Source organism: Delphinus delphis, chromosome 1, assembly GCF_949987515.2.
Source record: "Delphinus delphis chromosome 1, mDelDel1.2, whole genome shotgun sequence".
NCBI classification, from domain to species: Eukaryota; Metazoa; Chordata; class Mammalia; order Artiodactyla; family Delphinidae; genus Delphinus; species Delphinus delphis.
The window spans coordinates 124248136-124259210 of NC_082683.1; the positions used below are offsets into that span (position 1 = coordinate 124248136).

The window sequence follows — 11075 nt, forward strand, 5'->3', positions numbered from 1 at the left end:
GTATTTTTTCTGGAACTTATCTCAATTACAGTTAGAGTTGTTAGGTACCTTAACCATCATCCAATCCAATTTCCACATTTTATTTTGGAAAAACTGAGACCCAGAGGTGTGACTCCAAGTTGCACAGCTAGTTGGTGGTGGAGCTGCAATAGGATGTTCTTTCCATGACTTACTTTTGGGGGCATAATCTCCCCTGCTTTTTTTTTTGCTCCCCTGGGACTTGTAAAGGGTTTCTACAAGTCTATAGCATTTGATAATAGGTTGTTTAAAAATTGATACCTTCCTGCTAACTTGATTTTTTTATTCACTCTTAGTGTTTATTTCTGTCTATATATAGAATATACATAGGTTAGAAAAGTTACATAGGGTCTCTTGTAGACCACATATTGGCATCTAACTGAAGGCTAGTGCTTTCAAGGTACAAAAATAACAGGAAAAAGGGATTAGATTAAGATGTATTAAATTCTTAGAACATTTATGGGAGCATTATAAATGATATATTCCTGTGATCTTTGAGGAAACCATCTAGTAACAGAGCTGAGTCAGTAACAAGAGATACCTGATATTATTAGGAACACCTGATGATGCTCTCGCTCTCTCTCTCTCTCTCTCTCTCTCTCTATATATATATATATATGGCATCTCATTTTAAAATTGGCATGCTTTAGGAATGCTTGAACGAAAGCATTTTCAAAACTATCAGTGCAGTAATTTAATATATGCTAATATGATTTATGTATTTCCTAGCATGTTTCACCTTCCCTCTTCACGGAACCTAATGAAATATCACAGTATTTGCCGATAAAGGAGGCAGTTTGTGAGAAGCTAATATTTCCAGAAAGAATTGATCCTAACCCTGCAGACTCAAAAGAATGTACACCTGTGGAATAGAATTTATTACAACATATACTGACCGTGGAATCCGACTGGAGACCTTGGGGCTATTTGGAGGGGGTATTTTTATTATGAGAATTAATTGCCTTGTCTATGTGCAGATTTTCTGTAGCCTTAAAGGAAAAATAAATAAATAAAAGAGTGTCGCAGGCAGTTTCCGCTCAACTGCTGTTGTACTCTCTGTCTTCAAATTCATATTCCAGAAATTTATATCTTCTGGAGTTAAATTCAGATTTCTAAATTGTCACAAAGTGGGGTCTCACCAGTAGGGGGTGATGTGTGTATCTCTCAGAAGCAGTGGCCATAACCTGTATCTATCATGAAACACTATCTTCTACCACGAGGAAGTTACTTTAAATCAGTGAATCGTAACACCTTGTGACTTTCATATGATTCCTAATTGTTCACGTTGATGTAGTGGCTCTTTACCTTGGGTTTTTTGATGTTTATTCACACTTCTGGAGAGTCATGACTTGCCTCCTAGGAAATTGATCTCAAATGATCTGTACCCAGAAATTAAAAAAAAAATTACCCTCCTAAATGTTAATTGGCTTTTGAAGTTTAAAGAAAGTTTCAGACATAGAAACAAATAAACTAGGTTTTTGGAGAACTTAAGGTGTTGTGTCCATGGAAACACACAATCATGGTTTGCCACTGACAGGGTGTCAGAGCTGTCTCTCCTCCATCTTTAGGTGCTTTTTCTTATGTGTGGTTCTATTTGTACTGACGTTTTTTACTTCCAGCTTCCACGCACCCTCAGAGTGAATAAATCTTTTGGATATTGAATTTGATATTGGTCCTAAAAGGTTTGAAGTGTTAATATGGATTGTTTTAAGCAGAAATTACATCAGCCTCTGAAGCAACCAGATTAATTTTCTGCTTAAAATATTTGAAGGGTAGCTGTGGAGGAGGAAGGGGCTTATTTTAAAATCTAAAAGCCAGTTTTTCCTTTTTTAGATTCATGTTTTTGGGAATTCCCTGGCAGTCCAATGGTTAGGACTCCACACTTTCACTGCCAAGGGCCTGGGTTCAATCCCTGGTCAAGGACCTAAGATCCAGCAAGCCGTGCAGCATGGCCAAAAAAAAAAAAGATTCATGTTTTTAACATTACAGGGGATCCAATAAAGTGTAATTAATTAGTACAAGATCTAGGTAGTACAGAAAGTTTACAAAAGTAAATTTGAAATCCATTTGGTTATTTTGATGGTGACCCTTTAAACATTTTATATTCTTTTCTGCCTTTTAAAATGGTCTCCATAAAGTAGCAAGTGGTTATAAAGCACCAAGTAAGAAATTACTTTAAATGGATTAAAAAAATATTTTATTTAAAGGGCAGGGGAAAAGAATTACCCCCTTTTTTTCTTGTTTGAAACAGCTATTGTACATATTTCCACTTGATACATAAATCATTAAAGAAGAATATTTAATTGTAAGTATTAGCAAAACTCTTCAGGTATTAGCCTGAAGATAAATTTTAGTGAAACAAATACAGTTGGATATTCATCATTACTCAGACTCTGGTGTGTTGTTTTGTATATTGTTTTTTTAGCTAATTTTATTAGCTAAATTTGGTCACAAATGATTTGGGTATTTGTTTGCTCTCTGCTACATCACCTTCAAGGTATAGGAAATCAGGATTTTGTTGGCTTTGAGAAAATACATGGCATGTTCACTGTATGTTAAGTATACCGGTACTTAATGTTTTCCCTTAGGACAGAAAAGTGTATATATTGTACTCTGCTTTCTGTTTATTTTATTTGCCATGCAGATTTGAACAGAACAGACTCTTTAGTCATACAAATTATTAAAAAATGAAAAACTGTAATAATATTTATTAGTTGAATTAGAGGTTTCTGGGCAGCATCATATTACACATATATTTTTAACTTGATTCAGATGTCTTAGTCCCTGAGTCAGTCTTAAATTACTTATTTTGAGAATCCATTGTTAAAAATTGTAGAATTGACTGTTTTATAGAAGAAGGTGGGAGGTGGATAGGATGAGTGTACTTTTGAAAGCTTCATTAGTTTATTCCTGTGGAGAATGCCAAGAAAACTTATATTTGCCCATTGCTAAACAAGACATATACCATTTTATATTTATTTGTTCCAAGTGTCTTTTTGTAAGAGGAGAATAAACAATAAGTAATTACCCATCTGTGTTTTGCTATTTCATTTAATTTCGTTTTTCTTGAAGCTTAATTAAAAAATGGTTTGGTATACCTTTCTTGTTTGTGCTTTATGTTTTGAACTTGGTCAACATTATAGCCAGATTCTCCAGACAGATTATAAATGAAATTCTAACAGATAGTCCAGAATATAATCCTCCAGTTTAGCTACTGGGCTCTTGTTCTTCCTCTCCCTCTGTCCCCTAGTGTGGGTTGGCCAAAAAGTTCATTTGGGTTTTTCCGTAACATCTTATGGAAAAACCCAAATGAAATTTTTGGCCAACCCAGTACTTCTGTGGATGTTTTAATTAGCCATTGTTTTCTCTATGATAGGTTAACGCTTTCTGTTTTTGAAAATATAAATACTTGTGGTATGTATCATTCCATTTAGTTTTAAGTACTGTCCAATATGGTGCTAGGTACAGGGGTTACAGTAATGAAGAGATTATTCAGTTGGCCCTCCGTATCCTCAGTTTCTGCATCTGCGGATTCAACCAATCATGGATTGAAATATTGAAAAAAAAATTCCATGGGGCTTCCCTGGTGGTCCAGTGGTTAAGACTCCGTGCTCCCAATACAAGGGGCACAGGTTCAATCCCTGGTAGGGGAACTAAGATCCTGCATGCCCCGCGGCGTGGCAAAAAAAAAAAAAAGAAAAAAAATTCCAAAAAGCAAAACTTGAATTTGCGGTGTACCCGGCAGCTATTTACATAGCATTTACATTGTATTTACACCTATCTACATAGCCTTTACATTTTATTAGGTATTGTAAGTAATTTAGAGATGATTTAAAGTATATGGGAGGATGTGTGTAGGTTATATGCAAATACATCATCTTATATAAGGGACTTGAGTATCCTCAGATTTTGGTGGGGGGAGGGGACTGGAGTCAATCCTCTGTGGATACTGCGGGATGACTGTATTATATGTCTTCATGGAGTTAAAGTCTAATGGAGGAGACAAAGTAAAAATAATTACAAATTTTAGTAATTGCAATGACAGAAATAATACTTTAAAGAGAATAACAAAATCACCTTTGGTAGAAGTAGAGTTCTACCTGGAAAAGCATGTATAAAGCCTCAAGAGAATGTCACTCCTAACTTACCCAGGAGAAAAATCTGGGTAATCTATACAATTACAGTTTTTCTTGAGCATATCAGACAGCTGAGGTTGCAAAGCAAAGTAAACTAAATCCCAAAGAGTGATAAGCCCTCCAACAAGAGGTGGAAACTACCAATCATTTCATCTTAGAGCATGAGAGAAACAGGTGGCCACTGTACGTACAAGCAGGTAAGAAAAAAATTAACTAAAATTTTAATAAATTCTGAAAAGCTTAGTATGGGCTAGTTGTCAGTTTGGAAGAGCTGAGAGTCTCAAATAAGAGGACTTCATACACTCACACAGGTTCTTTCCCAGGGGCCTACCCCAGTGCTCACAAGAAACACTGGGGCAGGTCAGGGGACCAGAAAGTCCCTGTCAGTGGTTCAAGCATGCAGGAGGTAATTGGCTCCTGCTTAGGGATAGGTATGAAACCCTGCCCATTTGTCCTAGACCCCTCTTTTGAAGGATGCAAAAGACTTAAGCTGCTGGGGGAAGAGCAACAAATATCACCCCCCAGGACCCCAGCAAAATCCATTATTTCTGGGGGAGGAATAAAAGCAAAACCCATCTGCTTCTGGGAGGAGGAATAGGAAATGCTCTGCCTTCAGGCCACGAAGAACCATTACTGCTGGAGAAGGAGTATAAGCAAGTAACCTCTGACCTTGGAGGAGGAACAGAAAAACCTGGGCCCAGGATACTATATGGATAGCAAAAAGAGAAGTCTACCACTGGGAGATGGGCATGAAATTCACACAACAGTAGAATGCACATTGTTTTCAAGTGCATCTAGAACGTTCACCAAGATACAGAATATTCTAGGCCATAAAACCTCAATAAATAAAACACTTGAAATCTTGTGAATTATGTTCTCTGACCATAACAGAATTAAACTAGTAAAAACCAGTAACAGATATCTGGAAAATACCCAAATAACCTCTGATGAGAGAAAGAAGTAAAGGGAGACAAATACCATGATCATAGAATGAAAGACTCAAAATGTTAATATGCCAGTTCTCCCCAGATTGGCCTACAGAATCAATGTAATCCCATTCAAAATCCTAGGCGACTTTTTCATTAGACATTTTTTAAGATGATTCTAATATGTGTGGAAATCCAAAGAATCTAGAACAGCCAAAACAATTTTGGAAAAGAATAAAGTTGGAGCACTCAGATTACCTGATTTCAACATTTAGATCTACAATAGTCAAGACCACATGACAATTGTTTTAGCATAGACATACAGATGAATGGAACAGAATAGTAAGAAAGAGACCTAAAGATCTACCTTGAACAAAAATGCCAAGGTAATTCAGTGGAGAAACGTTAGTCTTTTTTTTTTTTAACATTAAGAATATTTTTATTGAAGTATAGTTGATTTACTATGTTGTGTTAGTTCAAGGTGTACAGCAAAGTGATTCAGTTATATATGTATGTATATATATACACATACATACATATATACTTTTTTAGATTTTTTACCCTTATATTGTATACTCAATATACAAAAGATTGAGTATAGTTCTCTGTGCTATACAGTAGGTCCTTGTTTATTTTATATGAAATTATAGTCTTTTCAACAAATGCACTGGAACAATTAGACATCCAAATGCAAAAAAAATTTTTTTTGAACCTTATTTCACACCATGTACAAATATTAAATCATAGACCTCAATGTAAAACCTAAAATGAAGAAAGTTGTGGAGGTAAACAAAGATCTTAGGTTTAGACTTTAGGTTTCTTCAATAAACACAAAAAGCATTAGTGACTTTATGTTTCGTCAATAAAACACAAAAAGCATTGAACATAAAGAAAAAAATGATAAAATGGCCTTCATTAAAATGAAAAACTACTCTTTGAAAGATACTGTTAAGGATATCAGTGGATAACCCACATACTGGAAGAAAATATTTGTAAGATATGTATTTGATAAAGGACTTATATCCAGAATATATAAAGAACTCAACTCAATAATAAGACAATCCAATTTTTAAAGTTGTGGATGGTAAATAAGCATATGAAAAGATGCTAAAAAGAAAAAAAATGCTAAAAATTCATCAGTTATTAGGCAAATACAAATGAAAACTTCAATGAGATATCACTACACCTATTATAATAGCTAAACTTTTAAAATCTGACAATACCAATTGGCAGTGAAGATGTGAAACAGCTGCAATCTCACACACACATTGCCAGGGAGAATGTGAAATGGTTCAACCGCTTTGGAAAACAGTTCGGCAGTTTCGTAAAAACTTTCACTTACCATTCAACCCAATAATCCTAGAGGAATAAAACGCGTCAACACAAAGGCCTATGTACAAATGTTTGTAACAACTTTATTCATAATTGCTAAAAACTGGAAACAATGTCCAGATAAACAAATTATGGTGTATCTTTACTACTCAGCAATAAAATGGAACTAACTACTAATACATGCCACTACATGGGTGAATCTCAAAACCATTATGCTAAGTGAAAGCAGCCAGGCGTGAAAGACTATGCACTGTATGATTTCATTTATATAGCTGTATTAGGGCCCTCCAGAGAAATAGAACCAACAGGAGATATATACATGTATAAAAGATTTATTATATGAAATTGGCTCATGTGATAATGGAGGCTGAAAACTCCCAAGATCTATAGTCAGCAAGCTAGAGACCAAGGAGACCCAATGGGGTAAATTCCAGTCTGAAAGCCAATCCCAAGAAGAGCCCATGTTTCAGTTCAAGGCCAAAGGTTGGAAAAGACCTTTGTCCCAGCTCAAGGTAGCCAGGAGTGCATTTTTATTCAGCCTTTTTGTTCTATTTAGGCCTTCAACTGATTGGATATGGCCCACCAACATTAGGGGGGACAATTGGCTTTACTCAGTCTACATATTCAAATGTTAATCTCTTCCAGAAACATCCTCACAGACACACCCAGGGTAATGTCTGAACAAATGTCTGGGCACCCGTCTGGCCCATACAAGTCGATGTATAGAATTAACCATCACAATGACATTCTGGAAAAGGCAAACTTACTGGGCAGGAATCAGATCAGTGGTTGCAAGAGAAAGGGAGATTATTGAACACAAAGGGATATGAGGGAAGTTTGGGGGAGGTGATGGAATATGCCATGTTTTTATGCGGTGGTAGTTACATGACCATATAGGTCTCTCAGAACTCATTGAATTGTACACATAAAATGGGTGAATTTCCTTATATGTAATTATACCTCAATAAACATGAATTTAGAAACAAAAAGAATTTGAGGAGCAATTTAAAAAACAAGAAGAGTTGGTCTGGGGACTATTCTGAGGACATGGCATTTAAACTAAAACCTGAAGGGTGAAAATAATTTAGCCATGTGATTTGTTTGGGAGTGGAAAGAGCTTTCTAAGAGAGGAACAGTATGAGAAGTCTTTGAGGTAGGAAAGACCGGCAAATTCAGGGAAGTGGACAGAGCTGGGTTGCTTGAACACAAAGTGAGGTTAAAGAAACTGGTTAAGGCCAGATCATTTAGGGGTTTATAGTCCATGTGTAAGGAGGATAGATTTTGATGCAATAAGAAACAATGAGAAGTTAAGTATGGAGGCAAGTGATCTGACATATTTTCCATTCACTTTAGCTGTGATGTGGGGATGGGTTGAAGGTGTGAAGAGGCAAAGCAGAGAATCAATTAAGGAGGCTGTAGCAGTAGGCCAGGTGAGGGGTGATGCCATTTGAACTAGGATTGCAGCAGAGCTTATTAAGAAAACTGGACTCAAAATATACTTTTGGGGCTTCCCTGGTGGCACAGTGGTTGAGAGTCCGCCTGCCGATGCAGGGGACATGGGTTCGTGCCCCGGTCCAGGAAGATCCCACATGCTGCGGAGCGGCTGGGCCCATGAACCATGGCCACTGAGCCTGCGCGTCCGGAGCCTGTGCTCCACAATGGGAGAGACCACAACAGTGAGAGGCCCGCGTACTGCAAAAAAAAAAAAAAAATTATATATATATATATATATATATATATATATACTTTTAAAGTTGAATTCACTGGGTTTTCTGATAAATTCAACATGAAGAATGGAGGAAATGGAGGAATGAAGGGGGACGTTTAAGGTTTTATTTTGACCAAGTAGGGAGATATTGGTGTTATGCAATGTGATGGGGACAGAAAAGAGAGACAAATTTAGAGCAATGAAAGTTCTGTTTGAACACGTGAGGTCTGGAATGCCTTTGAGATGTCCAAGTGGAAATGTTTAATGTGTAGTTTAATGGGTAATGAAATCTATAGCTCAGTGGGGACTTCCCTGGTGGTCCAGTGGTTAAGAATCCACCTACCAATGCAGGGGACACGGGTTCAATCCCTGGTCGGGGAACTAAGATCCCACACGCCCTGAGGAAGCTGGCGCACCGCAGCAAAAGACCCCACTTGCTGCAACAAAGATCCCACGCACCATAACCAAGACCCAACTCAGCCAAATAAATAAATAGTTTTTAAAAAGAGAGAAAAGTTATCGCTAATATAGATAACATTTAAAGTCATAGCAATGATTGAGATCGCTTTGAGAATTTTTTAAGGAAATGAAGAAGGCCTTGCAGGGATCCCTGAGCAACCCTTGGACGTCAGAGACGGGAGAAAGAACAGCCAGTGAGCAGATGAAACCAGGGGAAAGCAGCAGAAGCCAAGGGAAGAGCAGCATATTTAAAGGTAGGAGTTGTCATTCGTGGGGAATGCTGTCAAGGCAGCTAGTAAGGGGACAGGGGTTTCTAATGGCAGCATGGAGGTATAGCTGGTTTTGATACAGTTTTGGGGGAGTAGTGACGTCAGAAGCCAGACTGGACTGTGAAAAGCAAATGTAGAAATGACAGAGCTTTCAGCAAAGCTGCCTTCACAGAATCGGGCTGGTAGCTGGGGTGTTGCTGGGACAGTTACATCTATGGGAATAGTCCAGTAATCAGACTGGTGATTCAGGAGAGGGTATAACCAGTGGAACAATTGGTATTATTGTAAGTGAAGCGATTGAAAGCCTCATGCTTTATACTCGTTTATCAGCCATTTCTCACAATAACTTTGTAAAGAATTATTATTAAGTCTATCAAAATAAGATTCCAGATAACACTGGTTCCAAAAACCAGGAATTATCTAGTTTCTTTCCTTGCTTGCTTAACCACATAGCCTCCCTCAGGCATTTACAGAACATCAAAGGCTTTCCCTAATCTTTGCTAGGGGCACACACTTAGTTGTCCCTAGGATGTCATGCTGTAATACTCCTGTCAATGTGAGCCCTGTTCTTGCTTTGGGGCTTCACTGAGTTGCACTGTAACTATTAGGTCAGGCGGTGCTTATGGGAAATCTGCCTGCACTGGTATCATCTCCAGGAAACATGTTTAGGTGTGTGGGGTTTCCTACTCAGGATGTATTTAGGGCACTGGCAGAGAAACACCCGTGTGGCTTCGAAGGCTGGACTAGTGTTAGAGTGACAGGCCTCTGTGTGAGCATGAGACCTGACTCTGTCAGAGACCGAAATAAAAGCTCATTACAGCAAATATCACCCCTGTCTGGTTTGGGTTTTCTGCAAAGCATAGCCTGAGACCAGCACTAAGATGCAGGTAGTTGGGACGTGATCTCTGGAAGAACAAACAAGTGAGAACGTGGAGAAAGGGAGATAGGGAGGCAAGGCACAATGTGGTGTCATGAATGAGCAGGTTACCTCTTGCTGGAGACTTCTGAGATGCCTTGTCCCAAGGAACGAGCCTTGGATTGTCCCAGCAGAGGAGGGGGGCCTGGGGCATTTATAATCCCACCCCACTGGACCTGGCTCCAGGGGATAGCTCCCCCCTTAACTGCCACACCCCAGCGCACACACACACACACACACACACATGCATGCGCAAGAAAGGGCTTGGGAAGAGATGCCGTCTGCATGCCAGCATGTCTGCCACAGGTGCAAGTGGATTCAGGTGGGCGAAGGAATATGAAAGGGGGCATCAACAGCCCTCACTAAAAACCCCAAATTCATGTATTGCAAACTTACTCCCCTGCGGTGATGACGAGAAGAGTCTTGTTTTTATTATCCCCAATTCTGTGCACTCCTGAACTGAAATGGTTTCTCTGACCCCTGTCCACTTAACTGTTCCTTTATCAGCCAGCTGTGTTGTAATTGATCAAGGGGCTACCAGGTGGTGAGAATCCCCGAAGAGTGGTGATAGGACGTCAAACAATTCCTCTTCAGTTCTCTTTCCTCCTTTAAATGATCATGCCTCTCCCCAAAGGGACTTTGAAAAAATATATCTAAACTCTCACACCACCATTAAAATCAAGTGAACACGCAAAACAATCTAGGGCTTGTAGCAAAAGAAAGCTGGTGTCTGTTTCCCTGCTAAACCTGCGTTCTCGACCAGGCACCCATAAGCAATGGCTGAACTTTTGCTCTACGTTAACTCCCCTGGAATTGGAGGCAACCTTTCTTCACATGGGCTAGGGAGAGAGGCTCTATACAATTATATTCTCAAAAAGGTCTATGACACCAAAAGAGAATAAGAACCGCTATCCTCATTGGCTCACCAAGGCTCCTTTTCTACTTCACTTATTTACTTCATGTGGAGGATTCAAGAAAAGGCAAGAATACGCATTGGATGGAGAGGGGAAGTCTGGCTGCCCGGACAAATCCCCACAGGGTGCCATAACCCTGAGGAGGTCTCCCTAGTCCAGCCTTTTGGCTTCAGATGTTCAAGGTCTGACTTGCGACCACTCGGAGGTCTGATGTCTTCCTGGGAGCGGCAGGTTATAATGGAGAAAGCTGCTTGGTAAGCAAGAAACCAGGGCAAAAGAATAAAGTTCAGGATTTGCACAGTCAGTGGCCCCAGGTTCTCACAAGTGTGATGGGGATGCACCTGGTTTAGGCAGAATTCATGCACCAGAACCACATCTTACCTGTCCCGTGGTTAAA

General features: G+C 39.0%; 1 protein-coding gene across 1 annotated transcript in view; it reads left to right on the forward strand.

Annotated features, from left to right (window-relative positions):
* TIPRL (TOR signaling pathway regulator) overlaps positions 1 to 3115 on the forward strand; it is a 36273-nt gene extending 33158 nt beyond the window's left edge. The window contains exon 7 of the mRNA XM_060033600.1: positions 748 to 3115. Within this exon, the coding sequence (XP_059889583.1) occupies positions 748 to 891 (144 nt within the window). The 3' untranslated portion in view covers positions 892 to 3115. The remainder of the gene's footprint in view (positions 1 to 747) is intronic.
* Positions 3116 to 11075: the final 7960 nt, after the last annotated feature.